General features: G+C 36.5%; 1 protein-coding gene across 1 annotated transcript in view; it reads right to left on the bottom strand.

Moving 5' to 3' along the window:
- Positions 1–22,773, bottom strand: part of COL3A1 (collagen type III alpha 1 chain) — a 323,606-nt gene that overhangs the window by 204,329 nt on the left and 96,504 nt on the right. The window contains exons 8-9 of the mRNA XM_044075159.1: positions 18,954–19,007; positions 7,532–7,585 (exon numbers count right to left, since the gene is read on the bottom strand). Coding sequence (XP_043931094.1) covers positions 7,532–7,585; positions 18,954–19,007 — 108 coding nt within the window. The remainder of the gene's footprint in view (positions 1–7,531; positions 7,586–18,953; positions 19,008–22,773) is intronic.

Raw genomic sequence — 22,773 nt, 5'->3', positions numbered from 1 at the left:
CACAAAAAGAACAAGAAGTAATATAACAAAAATTATCATTTGTAAACAAAATTCTGTTAAGGGCACACAATAACATTTTAACTATAGAGACTTGGGCTGTTGAACCTATTTACAAGCTGTATTCATATGTTGGTCATTCCTGATAGGGATAGTAATGCAAATCAAAACATTAATGCTCAGTTACCATGGAGGAGGCGGGATCAAACAAGGAAGAAATGAATACTAACTTCAACAGAAGTTACTTAACCATTCTGCATTATAGAAGCTTGATGTCTGAGCTCCGAATAGGTGATGCCTTTTCGCATACATTTTAACAAAAACTAAGAACAAAAGTTGTAGTAGCATATGGATACATTGCTGGTACAGATAGTAACACTATTTGCAGACATCTAAGACTGAAACAAAACTGATTTTACGACTTTTAATGATGCCTTGAATTAGGAATGTGGTCCAATTTCTGTCAAGGTATATAACCGTCAATACTTTTGGAGAACTTAAATAAAGATAGATAAGACCGAACCATGCTTAATACGACACCATAGCTCTGAAAGTACTTGTGGAAATCTCTTCTGCTTTCCATTAGCAGACATAATATTATGAGCAGGCATGTTGCTGGACACCAGTGTTCAATGACCCCTATACTTTTTCCTATGTAAATCTCTGTAGCAGAACACATACTGGATTTTTACATCAGAATTAAAATTCCAGCTTGTATTAGGATACTGACAGCCTGAAAGCAGGAGGTGGAATGAACCTAAAGTGTATAAACGTTTTCATTATGAATGATTGATGTCAAGGATCCTTATTTCCTCATAGAAAAGCATTACATTTCTAAAAGAGAGTTAGCAATGCAGCCATCATTACTGTATGTTGTGTGAATGCAGTTTGGCAACCAGCACACTGATATGGCCTAACAACAGGTAACATGCCTAAGTAATAGTTAACAAGGGTTTGCATGAATGATTAACAATTATTTAGGAGAAAAGTCAAGTACTGGTGTTGCACACAGCAGGAACATTGGAACAGGGTGATGCAACTAGCTGCATTGCTGATGATCTGAGCTTTAATAGTAGGTCAGGCATGAAACATCTGTCTAAGGGAAAGAAGAGCGACATGCAGAATGTGCCCACTTTATTCTGAAAGGATGACATTCTCATCATAGGATCATAGGATTATAGAAGGTTACTAGTATAATGGCCCTGGGGCCCTTACAGGACTAGCCTAGAGTTATCCCCAAAAAGAAACCTCAGGCAGCACCTGTCACCTCTGTCAATGAGGGATACAGGTGGAACCCCTGGGACAAATTTATGGTTTCCCATTCACTCATCAAGATTGAACTTGAAGAGGGTCAGCGAGGTACTCTGTTTGACATGTATGGGAAGTCTATTCCAGAGATGAGGCAGCCTCTGTGAGAAAAACCTGTCTCTCCAGCAGGTTTTGTTGATGTTGCATATTAGATTCAGGCCTTTTGAGCAGGTAATGCATGAGGAGATAGACTTATGGATATGGAACATTTCTAGTAGGGCAGGGTCCGAGATTGCCTTGTAGGTGAGACACAGATCACGTCTGAGGAGTGTGTACGATATCACGTAGAGTGATAGTGATTTGAGCCTGTCTGCATAGGACAGGTTTTGGAGGCCATAGATTCCCTTTGTGAGGTATTTCTGTGGCTTTTCCAGTTGGTGTAGATGTTTAGAGAGGTAGATACCACACAGTGTGTTGTACTCAATTATTGGTCTAATGAGGGATGAGTATAAATAGGTAATAACTTCCTTTTTTCTGGATGCAATCCTTTTACTTATGAGATGAACTAAGTAAAAGGCTTTTCTGAACACTGCCACTATATGACGGTCAAATGTGAGATTGTTATCAACCTGAGTACCCAGGTCTTTCACCACAGGTTGTGAGCTTAGGAGGTTGCCATTGATGTTGTAATCAGTAGGGCCATGTTTTTGCCAAATGGTATGATGATACATTTTTTTTTAATTTAACTTGAGGCCATGACATTGGCAACAGTCATTAGTTGCTGTGAGATCCTCTTACATCGTTTGGGGAGTCAATGACAGCACCCACCTTACAGTCATCTACAAACTTAGTCAACCACAGCCCTTTTGTCTCTGCCTGGATCTCTGAGAAGTAGATGCCAAACAGTAGGGGTTCCGGGACAGATCTCTAGGTAACTCCACTAGTGACAGGCCTGCTAACAAAGGTTGAGGCACCTGTTCTGACCTTTGGGGTCCTGTTGGTGAGCCAGTTGATGACTCACCTGATGAGATGGGGATTTTTGCCAAGTTGTGTTAGCTTCTCGATGATGCCCGTATGGAGGATTGTGCCAAAGGCCTTGGCCAAGTCAAGGTAAGCTGTATGTACTGACCTTCCCTCATCCAGGGCCTTGGTGACAGTCTCAAAGATGTCAACCAGGTTCAACAGGCAAAACTGCCCTCGATGAATCCAAAATGGGTCAAGTCAAGTGCTTGGATATTGCCTATGTCCTTGTTTATGAGAACCATAATAATATGCTCCATGGCTTTACAGATCAGACATGTCAAGCTAATGGGGCAATAGTTTCCAGGGTCAGTAGGGGCACCACCTTTGTGCAAGGGGATGACAATGGCAGTTCTCCACTCTACTGGAATGAAGCCTGTGCTTAGGCCATGGTTGAATAGGGTGCTCAATGGTGAAGTCAGTTCTTGCTGGAGATGGTGCATAATACAGCCCAGGATACTATCATTTCCCATGGAAGCTGTGTTCTTTGCCTTGGATAGGGTCATTAACACTTGATCTATGGATATATGAAGTGTGGGACAAGTATAGTGGATTTCAAAAGGGCCTTTGTGGGGGACAGGGGGGTGAAGTTTCCACTGAACCTATCTGCTAGCAAGTTGGCTAAGTCAACAGGATCAGTGTAAGTGATACTGTTAAGTAATAATTCTGAATAAACCTGGGCCTTGCCATGGAGGTTTCTGATATAACTGAAGAAGGCTTTGTGGTTTCCCTTTGTTTTGTTTCAATTCATAATTGGCTTTGAAGGTTTTTCCTAGTGATCTAATTGCTTGCTGAGGCTAAGGAGAGATCTTTTCCAATTTGAAATGTATTCCTTTTTACCATTTGACAACAGTTTCTTCCTTTTGTTGTAAAGCCTGTTGACAGAGGGTGTCCACCAAAAAGGTTTGTTTTTCCCTTGAGGAGCAAGTTTTAGTTCTGTTGGGTATGGCTGAGTCCATGCAGTTGTACAGGTGCTTGTATACTGCATTGGCATACTGTTCAGCATTGTTATCTACATCCTCTGAGGAGGGTGGTGGTGTGAAGCAGCTGATTCCCTCCCTTAGGAGGTTGTAGTCAGCTTTTGAGAAGTGTTTTAGCTTGATTACAGCTGGGGGGAGGGGGGGTTGGTGGGATAGAAACTTCAAATGAGACAGTCGGATTATCTGATCTCACCAGGGAGGAACATACTATGGAAGTGGTGCAGCAGTCCTCTGACTGGTGACTGATAATACATTGGGAAAAGAGGCATTAGCTCTAGGACAAGGAGGTACAGTTGCAGTGATAGATCTTGCATGGCTAGGCTATGTCCTCACCAGTGAGCCCCAAATGCATGCCATCATGGAGGTTCTGTGGGACAGCCACAAACAAAAGTTGCTCAGAGAACAAAAGTCATTGTATGGCATGTTAAATGCCCTAGCTCATAGAGAATAAAAAAACACAGTTTACCTTTGAAATGAGAAAGAGAGTGGAAGGTATATAAGAGAGCATGGAGAACCAAAACCTATTAAGAACAAATACTGTAAATTGGCCCACTGTCACACTAATGAGGTATCAAACATCAAGCAGGGTTGAGAATGAACTCAAAGAGTGGGGTGTAAAGAACTCTGGGGACACAGGAGTAACTACAAAAGTCTTTTCCCACCTTTGCTAGGACAGCTAGTCTGGGAAAAGTAGAATCAGCCTGGTGGAGACTAAAATAATTTCCTGGTCCATAGCTAGCAAAGAGTTTTTGTCAGGATGTATTAACAGGGTGTGCATTGACGTCTGTGCATAATCATGACATTGTTTATATACACTTCTCTATTTAGGCTCCCTGGTGTATGCTGTTCACACATAGCAGCACAAAGAACATGCAGTTACTCACCATGAGTCAATATTATGGGGTATGAAGGGGGGATAGCATCGTTTTAGAACATGCATTATAGGGGAGATAATTGATAGGGTGGGTTATGGTACACAAGAAAATTGGAGAGAGGTGCTGTAGATATGCTCTGCCTAAGATAAAATAATTTAAAAAAGAAGATACTGCAGTTCCAGAACCAACTTAACAATAGTAATAGTTTGGTTTTGGATTGTAGGGAAAATGCAGTTACAATCCTTGGAACATAGACAGAAAGAGAGAATATTGCTTATATATCCAAAGCCCAATATTGTAACACCTCAGTGTATTCCTTTTACTCTGAAGAACAAAAGAGGCCATTAAGATTCAGCCCCCATTACAATGGGTGCAAGTGGGTGAAGACTGCATGCCAAAATCCTTCAACTGTATTTATTTATTTATTGACATTTGATTACTGGGAACGTTTGAATGGGTAGGTTCCCATTTTCAGAGGGGACACAGGGAGAAACTCTCCAAAAAATAACAAAAATATTTTATGAACAATAATTTTATAAACTTCAAAAATAATACAAAAAGAACAACAATTTAAATAATTAAATCAAATTAGACATAATGTGACAACTGTGCAAAAAATAGATGCAACTTTCTTGACAAGTTATAATACAAACAGCAATTGCAGTGTAAAGTGAGAAAAAATGGGTTCTAGCATAAAATGATTAAAATTAGGAAGTGAGTAAAGCAAGGGTGTAAGTTATGAATAGGAACATGTTCATATTTAGGGATATAGTTTAACCTGGCGATGAACAAGAGTAGAGCCAGTTTTGGCTAGAAAGTCTTTCTGAATAGTTTTAAAGGCCTGGAGGGAGGGTATTGAACTGATTGGCATAGGCATGGAGGTCCAGGCCTTAGCAACATGATATGAGTACAGACCATGCCCAGCAAATCTGATAGGTTTGTGAACAGAGATACGTTTTTAGTTATTGGATTGTAATGACTGATTGGAAACATATTTGTATAGTATTACACTGAGTTTTGAGAGTCACTGTAGTTGGTCATGAATTGCACTTAATCTTCCCGATTTCAGGACTTGCACATACAACCCTCTCATTTCTGATAGGGACCCTGTGGTTTTGAATAGCTTTCAATTACCAGAAATACTGCATTAAATTTGCAGGATTTCATATGAGCCCTTTTCCAGTCATACAATGTTCTGTCAGGAAGTTGTAAGATGGAGACAAGACTGGACTCTTAAGACAGAGTGCAAAAAAGAAAATTATTGTATGATCATTACTCACATATGCAATAACCTCTGATTCACACAGATCTAATGTCTATTTTACAAAAAAGACAAAGAGTAGGCAACTAGGAACAATGAGTACAAGCTATTTCTGTACATACTGGACCATAGGCAAGACACACAAGGGGAATATGAATGGGTCTAATCTAAGCTGCTAAGGGTAATAGGGCTTGTTTTACAACATGTTGTCTTTCAAAAGGCATTACAAATAAGGTTTGTAGATTATGAAAAATAAATTAGATGTTCTAGGCAGTTCAATCAAATTTACTACACTTGCTACTGACTTTGGTTGTGGCTGGATCAAAGATAAAGTTATTCTTGGACTTAAATGGGTCCTACAGAATATTAGGTGCTGTACTTGGAAACTAGACATGTGGGCAGGTTGTACAGCACTGTACTGATTCAATTTAGTAATTACTGTGAGTGATAAAGATATAACTTAATTCATGTCTCAGTTACCTGCTGTAGTATAGGAAGGTAATAGTGAAACCAAGCTTAGTAGTATGAGCATTAAATTGCAGTTCCATATGATGGCATGAGTTGTGATTAAGCATTTATACAAGGCCATTGAAAGATGGAAATGTCATTTATCAAACAGAATACCCTGATTTGAAGACCGTGGCTTAAAAGGAGCATGGTCTTGCTGCTGAGGGTGCTAAAGATGTGTCAACAGAGCTGCAAGTAGCTTTAAATATTTATCGTTTAACTGTGGATTAGCTATAATTTAGGTAAAATCAAAAATTACATGATTGGGTGACATGATGCATTATGCTTTTAAATTCCCCTGATTCCCACTCCTTGCCACCCTTAAGCCTCCTCATATACAGATTATCCTTGGGTGACAGCTGGTCTCAGATGGCACTGATCCAGGCAGCCGTATGAATTTTTTACTTAACCCTATCTTCTGTCTTCCTGGTTGACAAGTTCTGCCTAAAATAGCAGCCTACAAACACAGTCTTCCATTCATGCCTGATTTCAGTGACTGTGAATGCTACTTGGTCTGCACTCCCCTGCAATTAGAATCATAGGATCATAGGAGATTACTAGGCTATCGACCTGAAGGTAATTTTAAGCCTAGCCATTTCATCCCAATATAATACCATGAAAATGATAGTCAGTACCCAAGATTGCATTCAGTGATGACTGCCCATGTCCAGGTGAGTTGTGGGCTCTATCCCTGGTAAGAATTTATGTTGCCCCATCCACTCATCCAGGTTTCTCTTGAACAGTGTCATAGAGGTGCTCTGTTTCACATAAATTGGTACCTGTTTCAAAGACATGACACTCACTGGGACATAAATCTGTCCCTCCAGTTTCTATTAGTGAACTCATTATGACACCAGGAATAGGCTGGTTGTCAATTCAGCAGTGAGTCAGCCTGCTTTGCTCACCCCAGGAGGGGAAAGCTGGCATCAGCCACTAACATGCTCGCACTTTTATCAAGTCTTCCAGCATCCATCTGTCTTGTTAGTCCTGGGACATCTGGGTCACGGTCAGGACATCTCTGCACTACAGAATTGACAACATGAACTATTTTATTAAATGTTCAAGAGTGGAAGAAAGATTGATGGCCCCTGACTTCACAAAAGATAAAGTAATTATGATTACTGTGTTGTTTTGAAAGGAACACAGTCTATGTCCAAATCTGCTTATGAGAGGTAGGCAACCAATAAAACATAAAATGTGATGAAAAAAAATGGTGGTTACATAGACGCTGATCAATTACTTGTGAACAAATTTAGAATGGACCAGAATAGAGCAGAATGTGATCACACCTAAAGGACAGAAGAGCATATGAAAAATGTACCATTAGTCTAACAGAACTTTAGACCAGTTAGGTGTATGCATGAACTTGCTTTTTTTCTTTCTTACAGATATTCACATATTCACCTTTTTGGGTCCATTGTGATACATTAATTTCAAAATGAATGTTCCTAAGTATTACTGAAATGTATTATATTCAGCACTGATCAAGAGTAACCATTCTGCTTGATGTTTTCTTGAGCTGTCTTAACAGCAGGTACAATCTGAACTTATCTTTGTATGCCCAAATTGGGATGGCTGCATTTGCTTCAATATATAGAATAGATTATTAATTGCTGAATTTTGAATAAAATAAGTTTCCTTACTGGTGGTCCTGGTAATCCTCGTTCACCTGTTCGCCCAGGTCGACCTGATTCACCCTGCAAAAATAAAATCATTAAAGGTTTATTCTTCCATATACTTCTGTAGGCAGCATCATTTTTAAATGTTTTTATGTAGTTTAACATGGTAAAATAATACTTTAGTAACTGCTAACATTTTAAAAATGCTTTATTAAACCTTTTGGTATGTTACTGAATTTGTCTTCAAGACAGGTTAACTTTTCACAACACTGTTTATTATGCAGGCTTCCTAAATACAGATTGATAGCTATACTCAGAAAAAAATATTTGCAAACTTTGTGCTATCTATGAGAGCAGGGTTAGAGAGATATAGTTTTTTATTGGACAAATTAATGTATTTTAGGTTAATAATATTTTTATGATTTCAAGCACTGCAGAAAATGCCCAATGTATATGTGTTGTACTTTAAAGATGTACCTGTGAGGTACTCTTTTTTTCTACATATCCATGAATGTACCTACTTTGTGATCGACCATGGACTGTTTTAAGTACTCAAGTATTAACACTGTAGTAAGTACTTTGAGGTTTCTCAGCTGTGAGAGAGCACATATATAATACTTTCATGTATTTAAAAGTTCTTTATTATTTTTCAAATTGTTGCCTTATATTGATATTCATTATTTAAAAAAATGCCAGATGACAGTAACACAGTATTAACAATAGCTCAAAAATTCACATCAGTGTTATCATGACATGCATAAAAAATCACATGTGATGTAAGTGCTCTATTGAGTTCTGTACTCATTATGGTGTATTTAGAAATGTTCATATTTCTCTCACTTTTGCAGTATTTATGTCTTATCTCCTACACCATGTGAAACCGTGTCATCTATTTTGGTTATTAGCCAGCTCTGGTCACACCAGTGTATAATCTGTAGTGAGGGAGAGTGTAAAAATGCAAGAGCAAAGCTGATGCTCTGGGAATTTACAGCAACTGTTTATGATGTTCTGATTGAGCAGATCAAAAATAAGGGATAAAGGATAGTAAAATGCTAAACACAAGTAAAGAGCAGACTAGATATCATCACCATCTGCTGCCGAAGAAATGTAATGCAGTCTAATTTAATTGCACTACTACTGCTACTACTACTAATACTACAGTTATTAATACCACCACCACCCCTACCACTACTACTACTACTACCACTAATACTACAGTTACTAATACACCACCACCCCTACTACTACTACTACTACTACTACTACTACCACAAATACTACAGTTACTAATACACCACCACCCCTACTACTACTACTACCACTAATACTACAGTTACTAATACACCACCACCCCTACTACTACTACTACTACTACTACCACAAATACTACAGTTACTAATACACCACCACCCCTACTACTACTACTACCACTAATACTACAGTTACTAATACCACTACCACCCCTACTACTACTAATTATGTTTGTAGCCAGTCACTAGATGTGCAGTCCTGGGAGACTATTGAAGATTTTAGCCCTGCGGCTATCACTACCACTACTAGTGCAGTCCCTATAGCTACTGTAAGTGCTGCTGCTATCACTATTAGTAATGCCACCATTATTACTATTATTGCTGCTACTGCTACAACTACTGCCATTGCTACTACTGTTATAGCTATTAATACCATTACTATTACTACTGCTAATAGCACTAATATAAATATCACCACTGTAATTCTACAAATACCAATATTATTGCCACTCCTACTACTACTACTATGACTGCTACTTCTTCTACCACTGCTGTTACTATTGTTACCACTGCTACCACAACTGATACTAGAGTTGCTACTATCATAACTGCTACTATTAATTATACTATTAATAATACTATTATCACTACTACTATTACCACGACAGCCACTATCACTACTACCACTGCTCTTATTACTGCTTCCATTATTACAACTAATACTGTAGCTACTACTGTTGTGATTGTTACTAATATATTTTCTTTTCCTGCCCTAATATTACAAATAGGTATATATTCCCCCAGTGGAGAAACCAACTTCTTTTAATGTCATTTTTTAGCTGTGCTGCAATGGTTGGTAATATAGCATTCCACTAACTGGCTGTTGCTTGATTATAAGTTTTTTTATGACGTGTTTGACAAATAGGTCTAAAATAATAATTCATTGTCGAAATCTGTATAAAACTGAAACCATTTGTTCATACATGAAACTGAAGCATGTGTTGTCATGGAGGAAAAGCAAAGCATCCTAGACCCTTCATGCAGGAGTACACCATACTACCTTTATCTTTATTAGCATCTCTGAGCCCCTTCACTCAGACAAGGGGAACTTGTCCTTTTATTGACCACTTTGTCATTTTAACAAATGATACATTATTACTGAGTTTGTATTTACAGAATTGTTAAAAATGTTTTTTTGTTTTATGAAGCCGTGTAATAGTGATACTTTACCAAGCTGGTAACACCCCTATAAATAATATTTTAGTCACACAGCAAAACACGAAAATAAGAATTTTCTGAACTAAATGTAGTACTACATAATATTGGGTCTAGGCACTAGAACACTTGCCTAGTACGTAATTAATGGCATTTCTTACAGTTTTTGCAGTGCTATAGGTCCCCTTATATTTCTGTACACTGCAGTCTCCTCCCTTTGAAATTTGGACTCTCTTCTGAGCCACATCATTGGATAAGAACAGCTTATCTGAACATGTTATGGTTGGGATGGTGGAGCTGAAAGCAATCTGTAGTCATATTCAGGATTGTATTCAGGACTGTATACATGCTATATCATCGACATTCTACTTTCATAATACTTTTCATACTGAGAGGAACTGCTGCTGGCATTAGAGTTATCAGCTTTGCTACTGTTGATAATGTTCAATTTATTTGCTTTAAAGATAGTACAAAGATATGTAAAGAGTTGAGCCTCTAAGCAATCTTCATACAAAAGTATACCTTCTTTTCTAGGCACTGTTAGTACCTGGTAATGACATATGACTGAGATCCAATTACCACTGGTCATTTACAATGATATAAATCATCATGACTTTTATTTATTGTCACAAGGTGAATGCTTTGATAGATACATAAAGCACAGAATTTATATCTTTAAATCTGTGTTTGTTTTAGAATGAATGGATCCATTTATTGCTTTTATATTCTCGGCTTTCTTCCAAGCGCTGCTTTACTTTACCTTGGATTGGAACTTGCTGTGTGCTCTTTCATGTTAGTTTGAAAGATAAAAGCAATCTCTTTGGTTTTAAAATTATGCCTACCACTTTGGAGTACTGAATTGGGACTGCTGCTGCAATTATTTTTAATTTGGGTCTGTTGCTTGGATCAGGGAAGCCACAAATTAGCAAATAAAGGTGATCCAATACATCTGTTTTCTTCTTTATTTTTGATTATGGAATTACTTAACCCTTCTCACCCTGAAGTAGGAAATAATGTTCTGCAGAATACAACATTCTTCCCCAAGGAATATAAGCTAACACTCTAACACTCCACCTGTGTGAAATCTGCCGTCACTAGATAGTTTTAGGGACTTAATGTAAGTTAGATATCCAGTATCCAGTAGAAAGTATGTGGAACAATCTAGTGAGTTCCATTTACAATTATTATTTTATTTATATTTTTGAGACAATTTTTTTCTTCTCAGTCCAATTAATTTAGTGGTGTGCATTTTAATTTTAGTTTTTACTGGATATTTCTTCTAAGTACTTACTCCAAGAAAATCTATTACCCTGAACCCAACACAGCTTTCACCCAGATCATAGCACAACTGCTCTTTTTGCCATTTTGGACCATATCGTTAAAGCCAGAGATAACAACAAATTTGTTTCTTCCCCTCTTTTTAGATCGCTCTAAAGTTTTTGATACAGTCTCACATATAAAGCTACTCTCAAAACTGTCTGCTTTGTGCTTTTCCAGTACAACTGTCACTTGGTTCTCTAGCTACCTTTCTAACTGGCTACACTTAAGTTAAATGGCTTTCTACTTATTCATCTTTTCTCCCAGTTAATCCAGGTATCCCACAAGGCTCTGTACTTAGCCCTCTCCTTTTTGACATATTTAAAAATGATCTACATACATCCTCCCAACATGCTACAGTTACACAGTATGCAGACAAGTCCACTGTCATTTGTTCATCTAATAGTCCTTCACAGTTACAATTGATCACTCAGCAGACTTTCAACTCTATTGAAAACTGGCTCAGTGACAATCAGCTTTCCCTAAATCCAAATAAAACAAAACTGCTCTTATTTCTCTGCAAATCCCAAACAAACATAAATGCTGCCTTCACAATATCCTCTCTCAACAATACTGAAATTGAAGTTGTACCTCACACAATGTTACTTGGTGTTATAATAGATGATTAACTGAAATTTAATCTTCATATTGAAAAGTGCATAAAAACAAAACACCCAAAACTGGACATTGTCTATAGCTCAAAAACATTCATTACCAACTCCTCAAGAGTTACCCTAGCCAATGCATATCTCTTACCTTTGCTATTATATGCCTCACTTGTTTTCATCAACATTCAGATCACCCTAACATCAAAACATGAGCTCTGCAATAATAAAGTAGCTAGATTTGCAGCCCATCAGTCATAAAATTCCCACCATTGCTCCAGTCTCAGATATTTAAACTGGCTTGAGATACCTCACTACCTCAAGTTAACCCAACTCCTCCTTGATCAAAAAATGGTATACAAATCCTCATCCGGTGAAGCAGCCAGCACCATTCTTAACCATTACCTAACTTATCACTCTCTGCTTATCTGAGAAATACCTCCTTGAAATCCACAAACCAAAAAAATCTATTGGTCACTGCATATATTCTTACTTAATAGCACAGTATTCCTACAGATATTATAGCAATGCCGGTTTACCTTTACAATGTCGCAAATAACATGTGCGACTCGTCATATATCTAACTCTAAAGATTGGAAACTGCAATTTCGAATGCTGAAAACACTGACTGTGCTAAACAATGAATTTGACATTCTGGCAATGTCGAATGTTTTCGAAACACCCAACATTTCCGGATGTCTCCAAACATCGTTATGCAGAGGGGCAAGCCCCCCTGCACCCCCACACTCCTTGCCGATTTAATATACTAACTCCGACATTGTCCTACAGTGAGGGAAGGGGTACATGTTCCGAGCCCCACTGTAGTGTGATCTCCACTCAGAATGCCGAATCCACATGAGCGAATGCACGCTGGCATTCGCTCATTTGAGATTTCGGCAATTCATAGTTCATTATTATGAGCTTTTGAAATTGTACTGTCACACATCTCCCATCACAGATGTGCACTTCAATCTTGTAAAGGTAAACTGCAATGTCATGTAGTCACATTTTCAAACAATCTCTAAAGAGATTTCTCCTTAACTCCTGGTTCTGTACATGTCTTTCACCAGGCCGGCACTATCCATTATTCCTTTCTTCTCTTCCTTTCTCTTCCCTCTAGTCCTTCTTCCTTCTCTTTTCCTTGTTCTTATCTAACCCCTTTTCTTTTCACCCTTCTCATGTAAGCCAAAGCACCAGTTACTTCTCCGATAGCCCCCTGCTTTAACTCCATTTCCTAATCTCCCCCAACTGCAAAATCTCTTTCCTCTCTCTTAGTCCTTTGTCCATATTGAAAATGCTTAACATCTTTACCATTGGCTATCACTGTTGATTGTACTTTACTAGGTGATCCGTATCCTATGATTGTTGTTCAATATTCACTGTATGATTTTTTAATCTGACTTTTATTTATCCTGTTTGTCAATTCTACTATTTGTACTGCACTTCATGTGATAATATTATGTAGTTTATTAACTGAACTATGTTTGTTGGAGCTTTTCTTCCCAGGACTCCACTGAATCAGGATTCATGCCCAGTCAGACTTCCCCAGTAAACAAATGCCAAATAAATAAAGTAACTAAATAAACAAAAAGTAAAGTATTTCCTTTATTAGATTATAGAAAATGTACTTGATGCCTTATTTAATCATTTATAAATGGTAAGTTTATAGCATTCATCTGGCTGTTGGCATTCACCATTTCTGAAAACAGAATGTTTGGCTATAAGTTACTGCAATTTAAAGTGTTCTTTGGCTCAATGGCAGTATGTTTAGTAGCTGCAACCCTAATGCTAGACTGTTTTAGTGAAAATAGGAAAGAAGTATTATAGTAATAACCAATGAATGGGTGGGGTATATTAAAGATTTACCCAAAGTTGGCATGGTTTAATCATGAGAGTGAAGCCCAAGTAATTAAACAAATACAATCATGGGTAAATCATCAATATATCACACCCAAGAGTTGGTTATTGCTATTATACAATGACATTATTTAAGAAAAAAATAGTTACTTTTCTTAAATAATGTTTAAGTATAATGGCTCAGTGGTGTTCTTCTGCTTTACTCAGATATCCTGCTGCTTTTTTGATGCACTACGTATGCGTATGGGAGTTAATGTCCCCATGCTTACACAGTACATCAGTGCTTTGGAAAGGAAGCAATTGAGAAAGGAAGGTCTCCATTGCATCTTTCTTTATTTATTTAAAAAAAAAATGAAATTCACACAGTTTGGAGGTACGAGAGAGACAGGGCAGAAATACAAGGAAAATTGGATTTGTTTCTTTAGTTTTGCAAAACGTGCCTGATTTTCCTAGTATTTCTGCTCTGTTTCTCCCATACCTCCAATGTCCAGATTTCATATTTCATACGTCTGGATCTGGAAAGCCATAGCATATTAAAATGATGCTGCCATACAAGTTCTGTGAACAAAAGAAAAGCTTATTACAGCACAGGTAAAGCATTTTCATCCTTATTCTGTACTGATGAGTTTTTTAATACAGTATAAGGATAAAAGCAATTAACGAATGTTGTAACAAAGTTTTCTTTTGGTTCTCTGGACATGTATGATAGCATCATTTTATCTTATTGGAGTTTTGTCTGCCATTCACCAAATTGTTTCAAAGCTGTAGCATATACTAATAGAAGAAAGTCCAGGCATCCAGACTTTTTTCTGTTAGTATATGGTGGATTTTACAATGGGCAAGCTGGTTGAACTGACCAATCAGCATGGGCATTTTTGAATGTTAATGACCAGTCATTGTATAAAATGCATGTGTGCCAAAATGCACTCTCACACATTTCTGTGTGTGTGTGTGTGTGTGTGTGTGTGTGTGTGTGTGTGTGTGTGTGTGGGAAAATAGTGGCTAGGTCTCAGTTATTGTTGGGATGATTGTACAATAAGGCACTAGGCTCATCCTGAGGAGGGCTACATCCTGGGAAGCCAATGAGTATAACCCTATTCTATATCTCTGCAGTCTAAACCATATTTGGATGTACTTACAACAACAAATAAACTTCAGAGGGGGGAGGGGGGGTACTTGGAGACCACAACCAGGCAACGGACAGAGGAGACAGTACAATACCAGGAGCACGAACAAACAGTGGAATTGACATTGGTAGAGACAATTACAAACAATACTGGAGACTTTACAATTTACAACTTTACTGAATGCAACATTGACAAAACTTTAGTTGAACTTTTTGCTAAGGGATTAACTTTTGTGCCAACAAAAAGTTGTGACATAGTAGAATTATTGATGGATTTTAAGATGTTTATGCGGAAACTGAATTTAAACATCATGTTTGGGGGTGTAAACAATAACACCACAAACGAGCTATACGTGGCTAGCAGTTTCAATCCACCACAAAATCCTTTACTATGTATGTATGAACTTTTGTGTGAAAATGAGTTTAGGAACATAGTAAAAGGTCATACAAGGAATAGAAATGCAAACAAAAACACAAACATCACAAGTGAAGAAAACAGCCTTCTTCTTTCCCTTAGAAATCTACCAATAAGACTAATGAAACCTGATAAAGGAGGAGGTCTAGTGGTAGTACACAATGTAGATTATTCTAAAGTGATGTTAAGTTTGTTAGAGAAGGACACTTATGAAAACTCCAGTAGAAATGAATTAAACAAAGCCCACCAAAACATAAGATCGATTATTAATGACTTATATTTGGAAGGACTAATTACCATTGAACAAAACCACTATTTAACCATTCCAGCTCCAAGGATACCAAAAATATTTGGCATCCCTAAACTCCACAAAAACTTGAGGAACCCACCAGGCAATCGATAACATATCCTTGCGCTAAATTTGTAGATGGACTTTTAAAAAAGTACATAGGAACCCAAAAACAAATTTTAAAAGATTCCTGGTCCTTTTTGGAGGACTTACAGAACACACAATATGATTCGTCACTGAATTTTGTGACCATAGATATTTGTGATCTGTATACTTGTATACCACAAGACTTGGGTATCAAATGGGTAGTGGAGTTTATAAAATCAAAGGGAGCAACACAAAATGAATGTAGAATTGTGGAGAAATTACTGGATTGTATACTTAAAAACAATTTTGTCTCCTTTGAAAAGAAATTGTATGTTCAAAAGTCTGGGGTGGCAATGGGGTCCCCAGTAGGAGGTAGTTTTGCAAATATAGTATTAGCATATTGGGAAACTACATATGTGTTAAATCAACCTTGGAGTACTGACATTCACATGTACAAGAGGTTTCTGGACGATATTTTCATTTTGACCAAAGGGCAAGAAGAGGAAGCAATAAAGTTAGTTGAACAACTCACAGCCACCACCACTTTCCTTAAGTTTACGATGAAATTTGACAAAATGCAAGTAAACTTCTTGGATATAGAGTTAAATAAAACCACATATGGCTATGTATCAAAGATACATAGAAAGGAAACTTTTTCAAATTCTTACCTTCACTTTTCGAGCCAACATCCCCTTCACCAAAAGAAATCAGTGGTGAAGGGGCAACTTGTGAGAGCAGCCAAAATGACTACCTTGAACCAAGATTTTGAGATAGAATGTAATAATTTACATCTTATGTTTTCACATAGAGGCTACCCAGTTAGTTTCCTGGAAGGTATATTTAAGGAAGTAAAGAGAAAGAGGGAAAACGGAACCTACAAAGCAATTTTAAGTAGGATACTCCAGACGGAGAGTGGTGTGAGTAGTGGCAATATTGAAATAGGGGAAGTTAATACAGAATACCCTGAAATAGCAGAAGTAGAAATAGAAAACATTGGTGGGAAAAATAAAAACTACAATACAGCTTTTATTTTTACATATTGTCCAGAAGCCAATCAGATTTGCCATACAGTTAGAAAATATTGGTCCAGTTTGTCATTAGACAGAGAATTGGTCAAAATTTTAAACAATGGACCAATTATAACGTATAGACGAGGCAAGAACTTAAAACAACTGTTAGAGAGTAAGGGACACATTACAAAAAGAAAGGGAGGCACTAAGAAGTGTGGCTCATGTAGGTACTGCAGTTACATAACCACTGCAGACAGTTTTAACATTAGAAAAGGAATATACACTATAAAAGGTAATTACAACTGTAACAGCAAAAGAGTGGTGTATTTGGCCAAATGTGAGACATGTCCGTCATTTTATGTGGGGAAAACGGACAGACGACTAAGAGACCGGATATATGAGCACACTTATGCCATCAGAAAAAATAAAGAAGAAAATGCCCTGGCAAGGCACTGTAATGCAAATATAGGACACACATTTAACTTTATGGTTATAGACCAAGTACAAACAAACTACATGGACCTGACACATGAAAACGTGTTGAAGCTAGTCCTCGAGAAAAAAGAACTAGAATGGCAGTTACGTTTGACATCTTGTAGAGACCCAGGATTGAATGAAGTTTGTTCAATCACATGCTTATTAAAATTAAAAAGTTTACTCAGATAAAAAAGGATTGTTGTGTAATACATGTAAATATATTGTTCAAAGGTTCGAATTAGTAAAAAACACAATATATATATAAAACACAGAATTATATTATTAGGTATAGTTTAAGGGAGATATTTTAACATCCATACTCATCTTTATAGACACATCAAATGTTTGGTAGGGTTTCATTTTTATAGATTTCCTTGTCCAGGTTATTATATGTTAACAAGTTACAGATTAAATAAGAAATTTTATTATTTTAAAAGAATATATGATTTTTTATACATAGTTTATATACATATACAGCATATAACATGAAGAGCTTATGATAATAGTGTACGTTGGTCCCTAGATGGACACACATGCATATAATACACATATACTCCAGGAAACATGTTAAAACGCTATTATTTATAGAGAAAGCGTATTACATTCAACATAATAATACAAATATATAGAAGTTATGTATATATTTCTGCTTGGTATAATTACATGAAATTTTTCTGTTTTTAAACACGATTGTTTTTAAATGGGACTGTTTGTTTAAAGTTTTATGACATCATTACATTGTGGTATTTAAATGCGTACTGGCGCGATAACCAGTGTTTGTCTGATGAAGTTTGAACACTGATTCAAGAATTTGGGTTGTGCAATAAAGTATTTAAAAGTTCTCGTGGAGGAGTCGTTTGTTGAACTTGGTATATTTCTGGTCCGGATACCTTGGCAGAAGAAAGCTGTGGTGACTTGGGCTGAAGGAGCCGCCGTCTGTGGTTTGTGCTGACATTTCCATTTTTTCGTATTTCACATATTTGGATGTGACAGGTTATAGTCATACATCAAAGCAGTACTGTGCATTTGCCCTAAATTATTAAAGCTTATCACTGACCATGAATATATAGCTGATGACAGCAGTGTGGAATTCAAGGTCTGTAACCCTTGTCATTCAAATAATATCAGTAACAGTGGCAACAGTTTAGACTGAAGTTCAAAAATCCTGCACTCACTACACGTAATTTCTTATGTATCCAGTCTCCTGGAGTGCATTCATTTTTACTTACATTTCAGTATAATAGTGTTTCTGTACATTTTACTATATTGTTAATAGATATTTGCACATAAGAACAAGCAGAGGTTTTTAAAATGATGGTTATGATTATTATATAATAATAATTATCTTCTTGCTTTGATTTCATTTGGTCAGAGCAGCTTTCATTGTAAACAGTACATCATTGCTACAGCTACTGTGATTTATAAATAATTAATAATGCTCTTATCTACTGGTGGAATATACTTATAGACGCTATAAAATTTAGATATTTGAGACCATAAAGATTGTCAGACCAATACTGATCTAAAGGATATGCAGTACTATGGAATGTAGAATCTCAAGTGTAATACTTATTTTTGTAAATGATAATCTGTAGAACATGTGGAGCTTTTCTCCCTGGGCCTCTGCTGAAAAAGGGCTACTTACCTCGGTCAGACAAACCCGGTCAACAAATGTAAAATAATAAAATAAATAAATAATTACTATCAATCTCACATATATTATATAGAAAATGCAAAATATACTCTAACAGCAGTAATAACGCTAGATGTCAGATTTATACATCACACTTCTACTTACATCTTTTCCAGGTTGACCAGCTGGTCCTACTTGTCCTGGAGATCCTGGTGGTCCCTATAAAACATGGCAAACATGAAATATTTAATATATATGACATATTTGAAGTACATTACCAGAAATACTTGATAGATAATGAATTCATTCATTAAAACTGAGCATGTATTCCTTCTTTTATGAGTGTGAATTCATAAAGACATCCCATTCTTAAACTGACAACATGAAAACTTAGCTAATGGATATCTGAGTGATTCATTTGTTTCATAATTATAATGACATTTTTAACTGTGTCAACTGTAAACAATATATCTGTCTCTTTAACTACAATAGTCTTACAGAGTTTATTGAAAAATGTACCTAAATAGCAAAATTTGGAAAAAACAAAAATGTAAAGTATAACCATTACAAATTAAGTGTTCTGTAATAGCACTTCAAACTCTAGTTTGATTATTGGATTGGATGCCTTCGGTGTGGAGGTTCTGAAGTAGGGTCACCGTTTTTTCCACATATTCTGAGGAAACTCTAGGTGGTAATTATGCTTTGCAGTAAGGTGACTTTGCTAAAATCATGTAATGCTGGGGTCATTCTTCAAATAAAAAACATTTAGCATGTAAACACAAAATAAAACATAAAACTACAAAAATAGCACCAGGAGACAGCTCACCTGTTTTAGCATACAAACGTTTGTACACTAAAACTGGAGAACTGTCTCCGGGTGCTGTTGTCGGGGTTTATATATTATTTTTAGTTCAGTTGTTTACCTCATTGGAGCTTCTTATTTATTTTTTAGTATGTAGCCACACTGATATATTGCCATTTGCCTACTTCTTTTTATGATACATTGTTACATTCATTGTGGATTCTCAGATATAATTCCCACCAGTCACAATTACAGTCTCACTGAATGTTCATTTGCATAACTATGATGTAACACAGCACTGGTATAGTTTTTGAACTACTCAGAAATCGAACGGTGAAAGATACATTTATTTTTGAATGCTGGGTTGCAGGGTCCAGAGACCTTCTTCAATGAATGATAGAAAGTTGTTATAGTGAAAATGACCTAAAATACTATACACCAAAAACTGTGCATTCCCCATGGAAATAAATAAAGAATCATTGTGCTGTGAGTGTATATTTGTCTGTTAGTATGGAGAGAAATTATTTTTTTTGATAAATGTTATGCCTACTCAACAAATCAAATTTTGTCTACTGCATAAATGTAGTAAGCACATTCCATTGGCCTCTGCTGTAACACTTTCTTTTTTTAATAATTTCAGCCATACCCAATGGACTAGGCTAGGCCAAATATTATGGAAATAGTGTTATCACCTCCCCCCCTCCTCTACAGAAAATAAGAGGTTGGCAATCATCATTTAACCTCTTATATCCCAGGTGACCACTTCTGTACCAAGCATGTTCATAGACACAGATCACTAGGAGTTCAGGTACCCTCCCTGACTCATTGCTAGCAGATTAGCCATTTATAGCTTTCTTGTATATAACAACAAGCTTTGATTGAACTGAAAATGTCAAATAAGTGCACTGAATTTTAATATTTCCTCATTCAGGGTCTATCTGGAATGGTATGGCTGTTCCATAAGTCTTGCAACTCTATTTCCTCAAAAATGACTTACTCACTCTTACTTGGGAGAATGATTGAATACCCCAGACTATGGTTCACTATTTTGGAGAGTTTCTACTTTTCCCAAATTTGTAAGTAAATACTTGCTTCTCTTAACAGAAAACAAAAACTATTTTGATTTGTGCCATTACAATGGATAGCACAAATGTGATTTGATTGGCTGTGATTTCTGAGTAATTGGATTCAAATCCTTGATTGTGGAAGCCTAATAAGGACAGTTGGTCCAGTTCAGTTATTTGCTAAAACTGGTTAATAGCAATCAATAAACTCTATTAAGTAAACATGTTTTTGAAAACACTGTTTAGAATATCTGAACAATGATTCAGTAACTATTTTAAACTAATTATATTTACTTTTGAACAGGCTAACCTTTGCATACCTCTCAACTGTCCAGATCTTTGCAGAATGTCCATATTTCTGCCTCATATTTTTTGTTTGAGCCTCATAAAATTTGTAGTTTTCTGGATTTTTGGACTGCCTTTATTAAATAATGGCAGGCATTTGAGTTTCAGACTACATATCCTTCAGAAAATGCATGGTAACACAAGACCTTTTATTCTAGCAACATTATAAGTGTATAAGACCAATATTTAAAATTTGTTCTACTTTTGGGGGTTTACCCCACATTAATTTTGCTTTGTCCAGATTTTTTGTTCTAAGAAGTTGAGAGCTATGCTTGACACTAAAGCAGATAAATGTCACAGAATATATGAATTAGCTGTTCTAGCACAGACTGCCATGAATACTCTAATGCAGGATGTGAAACTTCAACAGGGTATTGCTGTGATGCTTTGATCCACAAAGGAAAAGCTTACTTATTCATTATTCATTCACTCACACACCTGTGTAGTTGCTCTTTTCACACTCAAAATGGCCAGCCAACTAAATCAGAGTGACATATACATGTATATGTATATATATATATATATATATATATATATATATATATATATATATATATATATATGGATCTACTGTCTTTTACCAAATTTACATTTCAACGAAACATCAATCCGCGAATGCACTTACACGAATGTGTGTTTCTACGAAAATGCACTTTCATGTAAATCCATGAATAAAAACACTGTTATGCAGGGGGGCAAGCCCCCCTGCACTCCCCGCATCCTCCCTACTTTAATATTCTCACTCCGAAATTGCACTACAGTGGGGAAAAGTCCGCTTAGTTGTACATCAACACTAAACATTGATTTACAACTAAGTTAACATGCAAACCGCATGTTTTTCTTTATTTAACTTATTTAATTTTTTTTACCTACTTATTTGCGCGAAAGTGTGTTTTCGATAAAATGCACTTTCATATAAATCCACTCGCGAATTTCACATTTCGGTGAAACGGAAATTTGCTAAAATCAAGTAGATCCATATATCTATATATATATATATATATATATATATATATATATATATATATATATATATAGATATAGATATCAAACACACACATATATATACATCTATATCTATATGTGTGTGTATATGTGTGTGTGTGTGTGTGTGTGTGTGTGTGTGTGTGTGTGTGTGTGTGTGTGTGTGTGTGTGTGTATATGTGTGTGTGTGTGTGTGTGTGTGTGTGTGTGAGCTTTGTTAGGAGTCCATGTATATATATTACGTAATATATAAAAAAGATATGCATGTATGTGCAGTGAGTATGGTATGTGACTACATATATAAAATAATCAAATAAGTTTGTTCCAAAAGAATCCTTTCCTATGGTCGTAGTGTAGTTGACCCTTTCCTTTTTATCCAAAGGAGATAGTATGCCTCTTTTCAAATTCTAAGATGCCTACCTAGGCATAAAGATGTAAAATGGGCCTAGGAGGTTACTTAACTTCCCTATATAAGTCAGTCACTTTCATTTCTGGACTCTGCCATTCAGTCTCACTTCAATCCACATTATGTTCACCAAGTGTATTTCAGCAGTTGCAGCAAATATAGGTTCATAGGTTGGTACTAGGCTATCAGCCCTAGGGCTTATGCAAGCCTAGCCATAACAATTCCCTGGCTATTACTTCCCTGATCCCCTGTCTAACAGGGTGATTGATGTGATCCCTGGGGTGAATTTCCTATCTTCCATCCAATCGTCAGGGTTTTTTTTGAAGAGTGCCAAAGAGGCACTCAGCTTGACATGTATGGGCAGTCTATTCCAGAGTATGGGGA

The sequence above is a fragment of the Protopterus annectens genome, chromosome 6.part0 (assembly GCF_019279795.1).
Source record: "Protopterus annectens isolate FY-2018-M chromosome 6.part0, PAN1.0, whole genome shotgun sequence".
NCBI lineage: Eukaryota > Metazoa > Chordata > Ceratodontiformes > Protopteridae > Protopterus > Protopterus annectens.
Note: the sequence above shows the minus strand (reverse complement) of the source record. Positions and strands in the feature narration are given on the sequence as shown.